Consider the following 20,044-nt stretch of genomic DNA (forward strand, 5'->3'; position numbering starts at 1 on the left):
AGTTTTTCCTATTGGAATACTCACCGCGAGGATTACTTTGAAATTCAGCCACGTTAATTCGAACGCCATGGGATTCGGAAAAGCCCAAGCAAAATTATTTAAATTCAAATTCCCGTAGACTAGTAGGTATCACAGAGGATAGCTCGTGAGAAAAAAAAAAAAAATGAGAAAAATAAAAAAATCCTCGAGATTCAGAATCTCGGCAAAGTATTGTGATTCCTATATAATTAAAATTGAACCGAACGACTTCATTCGTATTCATAGCTAATTAAAATCGTTCGTCTCTGACAGAAGCTGACTGGTTACTGGAAAGTAATTGAAGATATTATTTTTCGCCAGAAAAAAAGACGGAAAGAAAACTGTACCGTAAATTTAGCCAACCATCAAAGCAGAGCATGGGAATGTACGAGATCACTTTTGATCAACGAAAAAATAAATTTTCGAGACCTATATTGGCACCCATATCCCATGAATTTATTTATTATTTTATGATGTTGGAAGGAAATGTATTTTATGAATTTTGTAATAAAAATCATTTTTGTTATATATTAATCTCTTAAGTTATTTAATTTATTAATTTATTAATTTTTAATTAATAACGATATCAAATATTTTATTTATAATAGGTGAATAAAATTATTCAAATTAATAGAAAATATTTTTTCTAGAATTGTATCATCATTCTAATATACACTATCATACAAAAGTTTGGAATAATTTTTTTAAGTTTTTATTTAAAATTTCTTACTGCTTTCAAATTTTTGTAAAAATTAAAAATATGCGTAAAATTTATTTTAATTAACATAATTTTTTACTCAATAAATTTTAAATTTTAAAATATATATGAGAAAATGATATTTCAATCTAATGTACAGTAAACAAAATTTTTGCAGATAAAATGTAAAGATAATGCAAATAAATTTGAAAAAGACGCACTTCCCTGTTTAATATTTCTTAGAAACATAAATCTTCAAATTTAAATAGATCAGACATTATAAAAGTTAAATAGATTCATAACAAAGACAAATAATTTGTCCATATGACAAGTCGATTTTAGAAGAAAAATATTATCTCATATAAACTTTATGATAAATATTTACAATGTTGGCACAATTGTCGTGTTCGAATACGTGAAATCCTATGATACAATTTCAAATTTATTTGTCACATTTTTGGCATATTTATTAATTTATTTATTAGAAACAAAACGTATAATAATAGAGTGTAAATCTAAAAAAAAAAATAATAAATTTATCAGAAAAAAAAGAAAATTTTTATTTATTTTTATAACGTTAAAAGATTTTCTAACAAGATTTTGTTAAAATTTTAAAATTTAATATATTCTTACAGCAATAATTGATCACAAAAATTAATGATCAGAAAAAAGAGAAAAATTATTAATTTAATAATAAAAAAAATCTTATTCCAAACTATTCCAAAAATAATGATACAAATAAACAACCGAAAACGATATAAAAATTATTCGATTAACTATCCATAGAATCCTTAGACCTGTTGAATATAATTAAAAGATAAAAAGAAATCATTCATTAGTAAAAATAACGAAATAAAAATATCAAAATTCACGAAGCATGTGAATAAAGATTTACATGTTCGAAATTAGAAATTTGAAATTCATGTACGTAAAGCGTAATTAGCGTGTCGCGTTTCAAGAACGGCGGAACCGGCCGATTAAGGCCGAGATCACCCGAACGTCAAAAAACTGACACTACCATCCGTCTTACCCGTCGTAGCATTGTGTCGCAAGGCACAGAAGCGGTTGCACGTTCGGTTTACGCGTTCCTATGCCTCGCAACGTAATATTGCGACGGATATTAAAAAAACAGACACAACATCCGTTTTTTGACGTCCGACCTAAACGGTATTAGAGAAGCCTCGTGTGCCACGGATTCCATCAGCGTCTCGTTGGGTTGCGTTGCGTTATGTAACGTAACTACGTGGTGTAACGGGGCGATTGGCAGTGTGGGCTTTTACATTGTCCGTTTCTGTGCCACGCACCACTCCTCCCGCTGCGCTTTCGTCGCTTGGGGACAAAAAAAAAATCGATACCCTCTCTCCCTACGATTCATTCTCTCTCTCTCTCACTCTTTCTCTCTCACTCTCTTTCCCGTTACCGGGTTATATACATATATGTACAGACCATCATCCCCTAGCATGCGTATCTCCGGGTTCTACGCGCCCCGTGTGTGCCCGGTACACCGTGTGTACCGAGTTTTCTGGCTGTTCCTGGCGTGCGGCAAAAAGGTGTACAAGCGAATAACAAAGCCTACGATTTTTTTTTCTTTTTTTTTTTGCGTTTATGCACATTTTCAATCCTCTACGCGGGAACGATGAAACATGCATCCGTTCGAGAGATTGTTTGAATGGAATGATGGAGTAGATCGATCGTGTCTTGTTGAAATATTATATTAAATGAGAGGGGATAAAAAATTAAATTATTGAATAAATCATAAGTTTTAGATTTTTTCGATATATTGAAATGTTTGAATTGTTAATTACGTGATTAATTTAATATTATATATATATAAGTAAAAGAATATATTAAAGATTGTTATTCTTTATTCTATCAAAAGTTAAGAAATTAAAAAGAAATGGAATGGAATCAATCATTTCAAATCTTTTGACAGAATAAATAAAATACGTATCTTTGGAAGTTAGTTACCACTTGAATGTGGAAGATGTAAGATGAATAAAAGGCATTTGTATATGTACAAAATATTTCAAAAGATTTTCAAGAGAGAGATTATTTACCATTTTAATAAAGTAAGGAAATCGCTCAAACTATGAACTTCTGACTTTAATGAAACTTTCTTTGTATGTAAAATTGTCCTTTCTCCTTGATCATTTGAATTTTTTTAATCCTTTGTCTGCCAAAGAAATATGTACATGCTTTCAGAAAAACACTTCATTTCCATATAAACTTCTTCTAAAATGAACAACAAAAGATGTACAACAAAAAGAGTTCAAAAGAGGGTCATTTTCTACGATTTCTTCATTAATTTTTTTCCTTTTCGAATTTTTCTTTTCTGTAATAAATACAATATATTATAATAATACAAAATATGATATGAAAGAGGGAACAAATTTAATTTCCAAAATGAATTTTATTTCTTGTTAATAATCCCAAGAAAAATTAACATCTCTATAATCTTTATAAAAGTCACTTTGGATGCATTGTTTCATTCATTTTGAAAGGATTAATAAAGAAATCCAATAAAGAAGAGAACCTGAAAACTCTGATTTTAATGAAACTTTGTGAGTATATATATATATATATAGAGCATAAGTATATGAAGAATAATTTTCTTTTCATTCGAAAGAGGTGAGTCTAATCGCTGAAGTTTTGCGTTCTTTCTTAAATATAATTTTGTCACAGTACGAGACGGATTAAAACTTTAAATGTACCAATTATTCATTGCAATTACCATTATTTATACACTGCAAAAAAGTTCTCTTTAGTTTTTTTGACGTAATATTTATATAGATGATCACCGTCAAGATCGTTTTTATTACAAAATTATTAAAAAATATATCGATATTGATTAAAAAAAATACTTTCACGATAAAAATTTCTATAATTTAAACAAACATATATATCATTTTAAAGTTAAATTTCATAAAATTATAAGATCAATTTGGAAAAAAAAATAGTGAAATAATAAAAAGAATATTAGAAAAATTTTTCAAATTCATTAATATATTAAAAAAAAATTATATTGATATATTATAAAATATTATGAAATATATAATTTTAAAAAGGAAATATAATATATTAATAATTTTGCAATATTCTCCATTATTCGTCAAATAAATTAAATTATTTATTTTTTTTTTCTATTTGAACCTTTGCTATTTAATCTTATCTCGAGAAATTTGTATTATATAATCGTCATTCCAATAGTTTGAAAGCACAAGAAAATTGAGATAGAGAATACTGTTGCAGAATCAAAGCTAACCTTTCGTTTGTGATCATTCTTGCTTGACGAAGAGCAATCGGGATGTTTGCACGACGTTTGCTTCCATTTGCTTTTGGCTAAGAACCATGTTTCGTGGCCTGTACTTCTAATTCAAGGAAAGTTGCAGAACAACGTCTTGGTTTTGGATTAAAGAGGACTAAAGTGATTGAACTTCAATGATCAAATAGATTTCTGTTCAGCAAACGATTCTTTCAAACGATATTTCTAATTTTCAGAAAATTATACATACAAATATTTTTAAATTATATTTTTAACTTTTAATTTTTTTCTTATTTGTTGAAATGAGAACATATAAAATTTAAAAATTCGACAAATAAAAATAAATTTCACGTGAAAATTATGTACGTTAAAGTACAATGTATCTTGAAATTTTTTTACTTATTAAATTAGATTTTCGAAATAAAAATTCGAAAAGTAGAAATAGAATTAAGAATCATGAAATTGATTTCCGATTTAAATTCGGGTGAGAAATTAATTTATTACAAAATCAAGCGTACATTAAAAAAAAAAAACACAAAATTCCATTTAAAAAATTAAAATTAACTTTCATAAATTCTCTCGACTCGTAAAAAAATATAAAAATCCGTCGAAACTTTCATCAAAATATTTCCAGCTACGAATAATAATAACAATAAAAAGATAGTAAACATTTCAGCGAGACGTCCTATACATAAATTTCTTTCTATTTATTGTCCAATGAAAAAAATGCGAAATGCACAACTGCACTAAAGTGCTTCAAGCTGATGTATCCAGTGTATATCCTCGAAAACGCAAACTCGAAAATTCCACTCGAACGAAATCTGTTCCTCGAACACGCGACACTCTTATCGATCATCCTCTCGCCACGAAAGAGTAACAAATCATAAGTTCTCTCTCTGTTGACGATCTAGTGAACTATATTTCGCTTTCATACACTCCCGTGGCAATAAGAACGGTCGCAAGAGAGCGAGAGCGTGGCTCCACGACTTATAAATCACGTCGACAATCGGGGTTAGGGTAAGCGGCAACCCTTAGAAACCTGTTCCAACCCAAGTTGGATCTGGTCGGCCATTGTTCCGCTCCATTTCGAACTTTCCTGACCCGGTGTGTATATATATATATATTATATATAAAAGGGTCGCGTCTAATCGCACGTATCACGCATGTTAATTAACAGACCAGGCCCTTTATATACCGTCGCGAACAACGGCCACAGATAATCGTAAATTGCTTTCAATTTAACACGCGACTGAGAACAATCATTTGTCCCGTTATGGAACTATTCATCCTCCTCTCGTCGCCGTCAAATATATAAATTTCTTTTCTCTTTTCTTTTATCGAGATGAATTGAAAGCGATTTAATTTGTTAATTTAAATTGTTAATACAGAGAGAGTTGGCGGGGATAATTCAATATGAATTTGTATTTGTACGTTTGCAGCCTGACGCATGACACGAGGCTCGTCCATGTGTCGTAAGAGTATTTCTGATAAAAGGAATAAATTGATCAGAAATCAATGTTATATTTAAAACATTGAATTATATTTTATGTTGGAAGAACTGTGTTTTTATAAAATTTCAAGAAACATGGAATTGACTGTTGCCAATATCGTAATTATTTCTGACATTATTTAAATATTTGTCATTTTCAATGCAATTTTATGAAATATAATTATAAATTTTCCAACGCATTTAAAATATATTAAATTATATTTTACAAATATTTGAAGTATACAATATTGTATATTTAAAATAGTTTTTCTTCTTTTTTAGATAAATAATAAACTATAATGATTATCAAAATTGTTATTATTTACATAATAAAAATTAATAAGTAAAATTTTTCATGCCAATAGTTATGCTAAAACCTAAATAATTTTAAAAAATATTGCTAATTAAAGAAAATTAAAAAATATATTGAATAGTTTATCTTTTCCAAAGAGATCTATTTATAATTATATTGAATGCTTTTCATTTTTTAATTATTTCAGTGTTGTTAACAATGCTAACTATTTGATTATCAATTTTTATATTCTATTGTTTCAATAAATAATAATGACATTAAAAAATAGAAATTGATGAAAAAAATTATTTCAATTCAATTCAACAAAAACATAACAACAAAATCTGTTAACACGAAATAAAAATGAAAATAATCGCTGATGAAAAAGTAAAATGATTTTTTTTCATTGCTTTATCTGGAAAATAAACAAATCAAATTAATCAACGTATGAAAAACTTTTAAAATTAAAAATCTTCTTGTATAAATTAATCGAATTAAAATAAAGAGATGTTGTTAAGGAGAATGAGATATCTAATTCTCGTTTGCTTTCAGTGAATGATGGCGACTTTGTCCAGTATTCGTGCGCTATGCTCTCTCTAATTATGCGAGTAAAACAAAACAAGAGGGCGAAATAGGATTAAGTTAATGAGATAAATGAAGTACTCACCTATTTTTCTCCAGCTCGTTATGAGTTGTCCTGCAAAAGAAAGAAAAAAACGTTCTTGTTAGACTTCAAAGCAGCGAAATCGTTTGCTTTGGCGTTATTAAGAAAGAAATGGAAGGGAAAACGATGTGTTTAAGTGGCTAAGGAAATTAAAACAGGCGGGAAGCAAGAAACTTCTAAATGTTCTTTGCAAAGCAAATGAGATGTAGGAATTTATAAGAAAATAATTTAAATAAATGAATGAAAAAAATAATTTAAATAAATAAAATCTGTTGATGATGTTTACTATTAATAATGGTCAAATATATAATTTATAAATTTTAGTTGTGATAAATACATGCTCTTCAAATATACGTAATTTATTTTATAATAATAATATTTTCTATATTTTATTTTATATTAATCCCATTGAAAGTGTACATAAGATAAGAAAAAAAAATAAAAATAAAAAAAAGACTGCATTTTCAAATATAAGTAATTATAATATTATTGGCTTGTTTTTTACTTAGTAATTAAAATTAAACCACAGGAGAGTTTGAAGAATTAATCATTTTTAAATTAATATTTTTTAATTTTTTCATTGCAATTTATTTTATAAAATAATTCTTTTTCTGATATTCAAAAACCAGTCAATTATTAGTAGAAAATCATAGAATACACAAGATGAGATTTATAAAGCATGATAAGTTTCTTTCTCCAAAATTACAATAAATATAAATTTATAATTTAAACATATTAAATAATTTTAACATTTTCATTGATTATCGAATGTGTTTTTGAGTTTAAAACGTTTTTAAAAATTTTTATATAAATCATATATAAAAATAGAAATAGAATAAAACATAATAATATTAAAATAAATAAATTACAATAATTTTTTCAACAAAATTTTCAAAATGCAAAATTTTTTTAGGGACAATTTAAGCTTCAAAAGTTTAATAAATTCGAGAATGAAATCTCTATATACAATTTTCTTATTATTCTAAATTTTGAAAACATCTGAAAAATTTCTAAAATATTTATCTATGACTCTTAATTCAATTCATACGTTTATAAAGAATTAAAAAATAAATGAATATATTATAAAAATATATTATTTTAAAATAATAAATAGAAATAGAAATTAAAATAAATATTAAAGAATTAAAATATTGCAAATTTTAATATTTTTATTATATAATGAAATAAAGGAATAATGATCTGACAACTAAAATTTTCAAGTATTGAATTACAGAGATTTTATGGTCGGTTTCGATTCTGTTTTCGATTGATGAACACTCTTGAAATGAGTTCAATGACCTTCCCGCGCAGTTATTTAAGACACAATATACGATGAAACTGCTTTTGAAGTGTGTTTCGTATCAACATAATTCAGAATAAATTTATCGACAATACCTTCAACATACTGATAAGATATACTTTCAGCTATGCTTTGTTCAGATTTTATTTTAATCTTATACAATAATCTTGTACAATAACTGCATTTATATTCCGCGAAAAATAATTAAAATCTTGAATACATATTTTATAAAAGATATTAAGTATCGTATATTGAATTGTATATTAATTTTGAATTTAAATTTTTCGAAATAAACGATTCCATCGTTCTTTAAATCTATAAATAACGAGTAATAACTATTAATCAAGAATTCAATAAATTATCAACAAAAATACAAAAAAAAAATCAAATAAAATTTCCTTTAAAAAGAATATTTACATAGTTTTATCTTTATATTGGAAAAATATTTATTTTTCAAACTTTCAAATATTCAAATTATGTTAAATTTTCAAATTTTCTGATTTTTCGAATTCTTAAATTTTTTTATTCGAGTATTTTTCAAATTTTTAAAATTTATCAATATTTCTTCCATTTTTAAAAATTTTAAATTTCTTAACTTTTGGGCTATAAAATTTTTAAATTTTTAACAATTTTCCCTTTTTCAAATTTTTCAACTTTCAATCTCCCAAAATTTGAAATTTCAATAATTCCAAAATATCATTGTTTCAAAAACTCAATAAAACTCCAATATCCCAAACCTATTATCCTACTCAAAATAAAATCGAATCAAATCTCCTCAAAAACAATTAAAAGGGAACAAAGAAAAATAACGAAAACCGTAAATAAAAAAAAAAAAAAATGTAAAAAAAGATAAAAACAAAGGATACTGTCAAACTCGACAGACAGTATTCGAAAAAAACACGTATAAAATCTATTTTATCGACGTGTTTCGTCAAGATACCAACCTGCTGCCCTGGGATTTTTTCGTCTTTGGCCTTTTTGTGACCGTCCGCATATCATCGGGCATCGGCATCGTCGAAGCGTAGCCATGTTCAGCTTCTGCAATGACAAACCAATCGGTTCGGTCAGTATCTGGTCCCAGTATCCGTTCGCATCGCGCGAATTCCGAAAGATAGCCGCGCTCCCTCGAGAAAAAACCGCTCGCCTCGCCTCGCGACCAACACAACTCGTTAAAGCGCGCGTACGCAACACACACACGCGCGTACACAGCCGTCGCGAAATAAAGTCACGTTCCCTCTTCCCGACATAACTTACAGCGGCATTAAAGCTGGACACGAAGCGGTTCTCGTTCGAACGACAAGGATGGACGAAAGGACTAAGAGCGAGCGAGTGAACGAGAAGAATAGAGCGAAAGGGAGGGGGAAGCTGGCTGGCCGGCCGGCCGGAGAAGAGATGCCGGGAGACGGTCGAAAAGCGCGGAATTTATGTTACGATTTCAGTTAACGCACGCGACGTGTTGCAGGGAACCGAACGATGCACACACGTGACGTTCGCCTCGAATAAATTCGAAATTGTAACAATGCGAGAACGAGAGCGGAAACGAGCCAATTTACGAGCTATCGGCAGTTTCGAATCGACTGGATATAGAGGTTGTTAGGGATAAATGGGAGATAGGGGATGGAGATTGTTTTTTGGCTGGGAGAATGGGGGATCTTGGGGATTGGGTAATTGAGAGATGTTGGGAACGAGCATTTTTTCAAATCTTTTTTTTTTTTTACTTTGGAATAATGAGAAATGCAGTGGTGGTAGTTTCTGATAAAAATTTTTTTAATGTTAAATCCTACGAAATTTTTACTCGTTAGATTTTTTTGTTTATCTAGCTTAGATTGTCATAATTATTATTCTTATTATATATCGTTATTATTTCAATTGTATTATTGTCAATTGTTATTATCAATTGAATCTAAAAAAAAATAGTCGTAGCTATTCCTTTGTAAAAAATTTCTTATTTTATTCAACATGACATATTCATGATGGTAACAAATAAAAATACTCTTCAATTTAAAACGGTAAAAGAAAATTATTTTTTTCTCTCTCTCTCTCTCGTATTCACAACATGAGAAACGCAATAAAAAATCCATCAAATTTCTCAAATCCTCCGAAAATTCACGATCTACCGTATCCATAGAAGAACGAAACTAAATTTCCTCGATACATCTACACTTCGCGACACAAGCACGCGAGAAAATCCCGAAAAATCTCGCGGAATATATCCATCGCTTCGCCGAAATCCATCGGAAAGAAACCTCGAGGAATGTAAAAGCTGTTTGCTTAGAAAAGTGAAATCCTCGTCGAGAAGTCTCGTCGAGAGGCCATGCGCGATAATTCAACATTCCCCCCTCGGTCTCCTCTACAAATTCCTGCGCGCCGCGACAAAACAAAATGTTGCAAAAATAGCGAGCGCTGTAATTTATCACGAAAATTGCGCGCAGCATGGCCTGGAACGGTCTTGAAGCGTCCACTCATCGGAACGGGAGATTGATATTATGTAAGGTGGACGAACGGAGCCGAGTCTTAAGGACGAGTTAAGAGTAAGGACACGAGGGGGGGGAGGTGGCAAAAAAACCCATCGAAATATCGCTCGAAATGATGTTACTAGTCACCGTCATAACGATCGGTGTAAATTATAAATGCCACCTTTTGCCGATGTCTCCTCCTCTCCGCTCCTCCGTGTCACCGTGCGACACGGGGCTTAATGGCGACCGGTGAAAAAGAACGAGCGGCCGCGACGCATCGACCATCTGTCCTCGTGAAAGAAGAAAAGCGTCTCGTTCGCATGCCATGACCATAAGGCCGCCTCATGCAAAAGAGAAATTCGCCTGGTGAATAGTGCGGCCAAGTTAGCGCTAGTGTGTTCGTTGAGGAGGGTGGGGGAAGGGAGAGGAGGGGACCTTATGAAACTCGTTTGTCGATTCATAGAGGAGAGGATTGAGCAACCACTCGTTTCCAAAAATTCGAACGAAACTGAGGATGTTGTTTTGCATGGGGGAACTTTAGAACAATGGAGATATATATATGATGGAAGAAAATTTGATTTTTTTTTGCTTGTTTCGTTGAGTTTGGATGACTTTTTTTTTTAATTATTATGATTGTTGTTGTTGGATTTATAGATAGGATAGAGAATTAGAGTTGATCTATTTTATATGATTTGCTTGGTTTGGAAACTTTTAGAATATTCTTTCTCTGCAATATAAAAAAAAAAAATTTAATTAGATTCAGGTTTGGATTAAGTTTGTTATTGCAATAAATTATTATTTCATAAAAATTAATAAAAATATTATATTTTAGCAAGTTCTAAAAAAATGTTGCATTATAAAAATCTCATAATGATGCTTTAAATTATATAAATTAAAAATCTTGTATTTTAATAATAATATAAATTTTATATATCATTTCAAGAAAAAAAAATTAGCTTTAATTCTACATTTTGTTCAAAAATTTTTATTTTAAAAAAAACTATATTCATAAAAATATCAATAGTGTTATATGAATTACCTGTACTTTTTCAAATTTTCTGATTAATTTATTTAGTTTTTTTTAATAAAAAAAAATCTTTCGCAATATTATTAAAATTGGAAAAAGTCAAATTATAATTATGTTTTTGAAAAACCTCTTTCAAAACCTCTTTTTTATTTTTATCAAAAAATAAAAATTGAAAACTGAGATGATGTTTTTCTTTTCATATGTTATATATGAAACATTATATCAATACATGCAGATAATTTTATAAAATTATTGCTTATTTTTGAATTTTTATTCTTTTACCACTTTGAATATTTTATTGATAAAATAAGATTTTATAAATTTTTATTATTTAAATCATCATATTGATACCTATCGAGCATAGTATTTACCTATCAACTTATTTCGTCCAACGTGAATTTTATAAATAGATCAGTCATGCAGATTTCTTCGTGACATCACGATCTATGATTGATCGTTTTAGAAAGTGTACCGCTATCAATGGACATCGCTTTAAACATTTATAACATGAACATTTAATTTGCATACTATCCTAATGTGTCTTGGAATGTGATCAAATTTTGATGTCAAAAGAACTTGAAGGTCACATCAAGGTCGTAAAGTCAAAAATAACCAAAGTCATAATTTAAAAATGTTATATGTTATATGGGCGAAAAAATAAGTGATTTTCTGCAAAAAGTTTCAAGAGCAAAATGACTGAAAACAATAATTTTTCTCTTCAATATCGATATTTCTCTGTCGAAACAACACGTACATATAAATACAAGATAGTTATAAAGCATAAATAAATATGTTTCTACGCAAAACGAAAAATTCTGTTCCAAAATTTATTCTCTTCAAATTATTTTTTTACCCAACAATCGGATATTATACAATTAATAATATTAGATTTTCAATGTTTAACAAACAAGAAATAAAAAATACAATATATTCACCTCCTACATTTAAAGCGTTTCAATCAAACGGAAAATAAATATTTCATTTATTGTCGAATCCGAATATATAGTAATATTTGTCCGTAATTTAGAAATTAAACAAAATTGTATCTTCAAATAGTATTTACTTATAGAAATATTTGTTTTCCAATATTTGTTTTAATCCAAATTTTCCTCAATTCTACATGTACATATATATATGTAACATATATAATTCAATTCAAACACGCAAGAATAAATCAAACAGATGTATTTATCCGAGTCCATTTATGTACATTTAAAACTTATAACTCTACAAGTTCGATTTCCCTGAGCTTAAGTCCATAACCTATAATATAATATTTGGATATCACGTAATATATTAATATATCTTTAGAAGATCGATTCTAGAAGCTAAAACAAACACAATTAAAATTATTACATAAAAATATCAATTAAACTTTATTTATTAAGCTATTGCAATTGAAAATAGCTATCGTTACATTATTCTATTGTTCTCATCTTATTTTATCTAATACAAACTTAGATTACTTTTAACTTAATAAATAAAATAAAACTGAAATTTTTGCATATTAATTTTTATATTTGAAAAAAAATTCACAAGTATCATTTTTTGCTTCCGTTACAGTTAATGTAATTTTAATATAATGTAATTTAATATAATTTAATAATGTGAAACAGAGACAATATTAAGTAGCTTATTATTACAGATTGTAAACATAATTTCAAGTTATGGTTACTTAATGGCATCAATGATTATAATTCGATTGTGTAATTTTTCTAAATATTAGAAAATTCTGTTATTGACAGAAAATCTATCGAAACGATTAATTATTTATCAAATTTATTTTAATTGCTATTCTGATAGTGATCAATTTTAGAAAACATTCAAAGAAACGATATAATATAATGATTTAAGATAGTGATAATGTTATATAAATAATAAATTTTAATTACAATTTAATTGCTATTTTTATTTAAAAATTATAACATATTATAATTAAATTAATAAATTAGTATTATAGTATTATGAAAGAATCTGCATTTGTGTTAATTGATTTTTCTAGTTTCTTCTTAATAAAAGGTATGTAATGAATTAAGATATATTTTACAATAAAACTTTATAAAGAGTTTAAATTATTATTATATTAAATATAACTTAATTATATTATGCTAAGTATAACAAATAAATATAATAAGTAATTTATTGTAATTTATTTATATTTACTCAATTTTATTTTTCTCAATTTTAAGAAGAATATTTCAATAAGTAAAAATAATTTCAATGAAATTATACAAAAAAAAACTACTTATTTTTCTCATAAAAATAGAAAAATCTTTTCTATTTAAAAGCATCCTATGATATTTTTGAAAAGAAATATAATTTTTACTAGAGTTGAAGCTAATCTAACAATAGTCCTAAGAACGAAGTCGTGCATACGAAGAAGAAAAAGAAGCCATCGACTCTGATGCGACGTTGAAATAAAAATTTACACTCTGCTACGCTTTCCTCCATCTCTATCTTATTCGTTTGTTAACCCGTTTACCCTTCTCTTTCTACTCCTTTCTCTCAACTCCTTTCTCTCTTCCCCGCTTCACGCTATTATCCCCACCCAATTCAATCCCTTTATTTCTCTCCATCTCGCCCATGACATCTACCGTTCTCTTTGTCTATAATACCTCTTCTCCTTTCGACTCATTTCTTTTCCTTTTTATGGAAACGAGAGAAGAATCGGAAACGCGTATCTGGAATCGTCAACGGACCAGAGTCAGCGCGAACTTCGCTTGAAACAAGAGCGAAATCCCTCTTTTGAAGCGACAACAATTTAATTTACTGTTTGTTCGTTCGAACCGAACGTAATGCTCGCGAAATTTGTTAATATCGGGGCATGACATTAGTTTAATGCTCGTTGAATCACGCACGGAAATCACGAAAGCCGATTAATGATCGCTCTCTGAATCCTCTATCTCTACTTGAATATTCGAGACAAAAGCGAGATCTCGAAAGAATGGGCTGGTTCTCTCTTCTAGCTTCCGCGAATATAGACTACGAAATCAATTGACCGCTCAAAGTCAATAGGCAATGAATCCCCACTATAGACGAAATTTGTATAATCTGTATTACGCTGAAATGAAACTGACTTTATGTTTATTTCAATAAACGACATGAAATATTAATTTAAGAATTAGATATCATGATAATTGAAACTTTTTAATGAATTTGTTATATTCTTATTAACATAAAACATAAATAAAAACGTACATAATATACATAAAAGAATAAATTTCAAATAATTTTTTTTTTATTAAGATATAACAATGTTTATATTGATATTTATATTGATTTTCATTACGATAAAAAAATAAATGCACTATTTTATTTTTTTAAATATTTTTAATTTTAATCATATGAATGATATATTTAATTACGCGTTTAAAATTAACAATTCCAATCATATAACTAGCAAACATTTTTTAAATAATAATAAAATTTCCGTTCTAAAATTTTAAAGTCGTTTAATAAATGTCAACTAAATTCATAACGTGAATAAAAAGACAAATGTCATTCGAATATTTCACGGTCAAGAAAATAATCTTGTGCAATCGATTAATTTCAGTCAAAGTATAATAACAATAGCTTGGTCGATCTTGTCATTCATGAGCGTTTTTCAGGGAAATCGTGCCAAATAGACCGATTAAAATAATGTAACAGACTTATCTCACGTACCCTCGAGCAATAATAGTTAATGCTCAATCGACGATCCGCTGTGATTCCCCCTTGTTCTTCTCTCTCGCTTGACAAGAGCGCGGCCAATAAACCGAAAGCTCTTTCTGGGTCTCGACTAGTGGTGTTGCAGCTCGTGAACGACCGCACACACGAAACGTTCTTCTCTCGCTCGCGTGATGCGAGCTTAAACCACGAGAGATCAATGCACGGCAACAGGAGGAAAAGAGAGGAGAGAAACAAAGAAGCCGTTCTTTCAGAGTGTTCACTCGAACGTGTGTGAACGTGACTGTACACAACTCTATTGGATATATATATGTATACGTATATGTGTATGTTACGTGACGCGCACTCTATACCATTACGGATCTTAAAAGAAACAGGAAAGAATTACGACACCGTAAATCTCAACCGACTATTCGAAAGCGAAACGTGGCGTCGTGGAAAAATGCAAGACGACAGCCGTTTATTGTGATCTGTGTATTTTGGTTATTTACGTCACGCGTGGCTTTCGCCCCGGCGAAAACAGATTTGTAATGTTGGCAGCAATGGCTATTAACTATCGGTTATATTTCCGAATCACGTGATTCGGAGAATTTAAAAGAAATGCGTAAAAGAAAGGAGGAATATAAGAAAATATATTCGTCAAGACTTGTTTATAAAATTATGAATCATCGACAAAGTAGTCACGATGAGATATATGTATATATGTATTTATGCAAATAAGCCTAATAATTCCGTGTCGATAACGTTCTCTTAATTAAAATATTACGAATCTTTGAATTCTTCTAGGAAATGCATCGACAATATATATATATTTTTTTTTTGATCGTGATCTTTATCAATTTAATTAATTACGAATTATTATAATTATTAAATATTTATATTTCATATATCTAAAATTATTTATAAATAAATCATTTTCTCTTACAAATAAATCAATTAGATCATTTATCTCAATTTTAATTGAGAAAACGAATTAATACATATACTGGATAAAATTTATTAGAAGGAGGTTAGCGAAAATGCAAGAGAAACGAGGAGGAACGAGATAACACGGGAATTCTGTATGCATACGCGAGCAAACGCAGTATCGACTACGTCGCAGTGGTATTATAAGTGGAGTGATAAAATGAGATCATCGTTACCGCTTCTCCGCGCATTCTGACGCATAGCTATATACGCGGCAGACGTGACCTACACGATACAATGACATTCGTGTATTGTACATCGCAAAAAAAAACACAACGTATGCATATATTTACTGATGTGTTTACCGCCGGTTGGCCGAAAAACGGACGTGCACTGCAACACGGCTACAGAGTACGCTGCACGTTGCGTCAGAGTGTATACCGGTGAAGGTCACGCGTTCCAAAACGCGTGATTACGTTACGGAGTTAAAAAAAAAAAATCTAGACTCGGTTATATACTCACAAAAATCAGGAAATTTATGCTATTATCTATTAACAATCGAATTAAGAAATATTTGAAAAGACAATTAAAAAGGAAAAAGTTAAATTGTATCGAACAGTATGAATTAATGGTTAAATTTAAATTTGCATTAAACTTGGATTAGATTAAATAATTTGATTATTTTATATTAAAGTATATTATATTAAATTTTCCTAAATTCTATCATTGATACTCATCTTATTAACAAAGATCAATAAAAAATTTTTAATACTTCAAAACAGAGCTTGTAATATTCAGCTTCAAACGATAATCACGATACTGAGAAAACACACTGTAAACACGAAGGAGCAACGAGGCGAGGATAGGCGTAATAACAAAGGTCACGTTCCGAGATCCAACGACGGTACACGCGTTCGTTGCCATGTGCCAATGACATGGCACACACAGGCATACGGGCGCAACCACGATGAAACTTCCCGTAGATCGAAGGAGAAAGGAAAAAACACACATATGTGTAAATATACATGCAGCAGAGTAATACTCACCTCTTTCCCTTCGTTCAATATACTCGGCGGCCTGTAGTAGGGCAGCAATGCTCATATTTCCCCGGTTTGGCGTAATTCTGGCGGCTTCGGTTCACTACCTCTTTCTCTGCAATTCCCGGCACACACACCGATGATCACCGCCGCGCGCGGCGACACACAACGCGATAAACGTTCAAAACGCACACCACGAGCAGCAGCCCTGTATACACCGCAGCGATCTGTATTGTTGTTGTTGTTGATGTTGTTGATGTTGGCTGGCACTGGTGTTGCCGCTTCTCGAACTTTTCTCTCCGCCCGCCTGTTCAACCGCCTCTCCTTCTCCGCCCCCTCTTCCACCACCGCCACCTCTTCCTCCTTTTCTCGTCCGTCCGCGCGCCTCGCTGGCTGCGTTCGCTTAGGTGCACGTAACACACACGCGCGCGCGAGACTAGCCCGATTTCAAACGCGCACTAGATTCACGGACGGCAAATCGATGGCCAGGCCTTTCCTCCAACCGCGTTACGCATCAAGAACTGTCTTTTTTTTTTCTACTAGATATATCCCGTCAACTGTTTCGTAGTATTAATTTTCTTTCGTAGCCGTGTTTCACCGATTTTCAATCTACCTCGTTCGCGTCTGTCTTTATCTTACTCCAAGTTCCACTTGCCCTTCTACTCACACGCCAGTTTGCTTTTTCCCCTTTTTTATATGTTTGCTTTTCCCGCTCAATATTGTTTCACTTTATTCCTGTAACGTTATTGTCCCTTTCTTTTCTTTCTCTATCTATCTTCGTCGGTTCTCTTCTTTCTTCACCTTCGTTTCACAACATTCACTACGATCACACCAAATCACGTGAAATAAAAAAAAATCAACAACCGATAAAATATATGCGAGACAAGAAAATACGACGCACCGCTGCTCCACACTTCCATACACGGAGTCGCGTGCGAGCGAACCGAAAGCGTATTTCACGAATACATACACGACAAAGACAGAAAACAGCGCGCGCAAGAGAGCAAGTAAGCGCGAACGGTACAATTGGAAAGAACACTATAGTACAGTCACTAGGCGAGTCGAAAGGGTCGAGATTACGCGTGTCGCTGGTAATTTATCGCAGACGCGAGCAACTGAACAAGCGAATGAACGAATAAACGAATGCAAAAGAACCTGACCTCGATCAGCGGCCGGTTCGACTTGTGCGCGCTCGACGAACTATTATTTTTGGTCAGGAAACGAGTATCGCGTATCGTGTACAGCGTGCATGTGCATGCGACCACTTTACGTGCCGGCTACTTGTTTTGTGCAGCGACCTTGAACGCGTAGATCTTACCGAGAGCCATATACCAAATGGCTGAAAGAATGGATCTAGATGTTGCGATATTTCAAATATATACAACGAATGTTATTATAATGATTTAAATGGAATTCAAATGGAATTCAAACAGACAACTATTCCAAAATAAAACATAAAATTTTAAGTTTTCCAAAAAAGAAATTTTCAGTTTAAACAAAACTATAATTGTTTTTCTTAATCCACGAACATAAAACTCGGTCAACTGCTCGCGAGGTCAATGATTCCATCAAACATGCAATACGCAGTTTGCGGTAACAGATAGACACACATAGAAACCGATGTGACGTAGTATACTAATAAAACCACAATTTACTTGTCAGAGAAAACATATATTGTCACGCACAAAATACACGCAAATCTTCTAGAAACTCGCATCATACGTGAGCGATCACAATAATACTCGTATGGTTTTCCGTTCACGATGAGCACACAGAAAGGCGCTCCCTTGATTCCGTTCTCGACTGGATTGCAAGCGACTTTTAGTACACATGCACATTACACTGCACAAACATGTCTATACACACGCACGTAATACGAGTGAAAATATGTGTATACGTGATCGGTAATAAATGTGATTCCCATATAAGAAACAACGACAACACGGTGGTGCATACACACGTTCACGATATGTAGAAAATACAGCGCGAGAAATGATACGCAATACACGGAGTAACATTAAAGATCACGCGAATGTATACCGCGTATCTGACAATATACATTAACGCTCATTTCTGACAACGTTTTAATGTGAATGATACCTCTTCGCTGTATACATGCACAGTAAACGCATGTGTATGTATGACGTCGAGGATCGAGTATATTTCGACCCTATCGTCCACCTAGTGACATTTGGCACGCCGGATACGTTCGCTCACACACGAAAGTAGGTGCAGCTGAGCGACGTCGTAAAGAAAGACGGTCACTGTGGATCGGCACTGCCTAACACTACTACTGCACAGGTTTTCGCGGGTACAAAGTGGGGGTCTAGTCAGGACAAAGAAAAGGAGGCTCGAACTGACCGACGACGACGAGCCCACGAGCCCCCGACGACGACGACGACTACAACAAGCCGACGAGCGAGCGACAGCCTGATCCGCACTTCGCGAGCACTCTCACGCATTTATCGATGTCAAACGTCTCTGCACCGTAGAAGCACCAGGCGTCGTTTCTTACGATATTCCTGATTGGCTAAGCGGTGCGCGAGTGCACTGCCTCGGCCAATAAACGTTGATAATACGGCGCTGCCGTATGAGCCGCCACCAGCACCGGTGGTGTCACGTGAATCTCATGCCCGAAAACAAAACAAACAGCTGGCTGTATTCCTTGCCTCGCTCTCTTGCACGCTATCGTGCGTGTGTTTTTGATGCACGATATTCTTGGAGTAGAGAGAAGTAGTCTCTTTTCCATGAATAATATACTAAAATTGACAAACTACATATGTAAAAATTAATTAATTATCGATTATATCGAAAATCAGTTTATAACAATGTGATTGATTTTTAAATCATTTGAAATACATTCATTCTTTTTTTTAATCTATAATCTCCTTGTAAAAAAAGTAATATACACATTGTTATTCAAATTAAATTCAATATCAAATCTAAAATATCACTTAATATTTTCTTATATTAAGAATTTAAGAATGTGCATTTGAAAATTCATATAATCGCGCCATCTTTTGCAGTCTATTTGCCATTACCTATACTTTTTCAAATTGGTACTTCTGAATCTCTTGAGATCTATGTAGTATTCGATATTGAGTTTGAATGTAACGAATCTACACTTAGATTTGATAAATTTCGATAATTTTGTATATTATAATAATAAAAAACGTGTGTTAAAAACGAATAAAATATTGTTAATATCTATAAAATCTATAAATTTTTGT

At 31.3% G+C, this 20,044-nt stretch overlaps 1 protein-coding gene across 6 annotated transcripts in view; it reads right to left on the reverse strand.

Moving 5' to 3' along the window:
• Positions 1-19,320, reverse strand: part of Mad (MAX dimerization protein) — a 409,447-nt gene extending 390,127 nt beyond the window's left edge. Inside the window, exons 1-5 of one of the 6 annotated variants that reach the window (XM_026445282.1) lie at positions 18,915-19,287; positions 17,716-17,929; positions 16,824-17,634; positions 8,667-8,760; positions 6,426-6,455 (exon numbers count right to left, since the gene is read on the reverse strand). In XM_026445282.1, the coding sequence (XP_026301067.1) occupies positions 6,426-6,455; positions 8,667-8,760; positions 16,824-16,878 (179 nt within the window). In that variant the 5' untranslated portion in view covers positions 16,879-17,634; positions 17,716-17,929; positions 18,915-19,287. 6 annotated transcript variants of the gene reach the window in all.
• Between the last annotated feature and the right edge of the window lie 724 nt (positions 19,321-20,044).

This window comes from Apis mellifera, linkage group LG15 (assembly GCF_003254395.2).
Source record: "Apis mellifera strain DH4 linkage group LG15, Amel_HAv3.1, whole genome shotgun sequence".
NCBI lineage: Eukaryota > Metazoa > Arthropoda > Insecta > Hymenoptera > Apidae > Apis > Apis mellifera.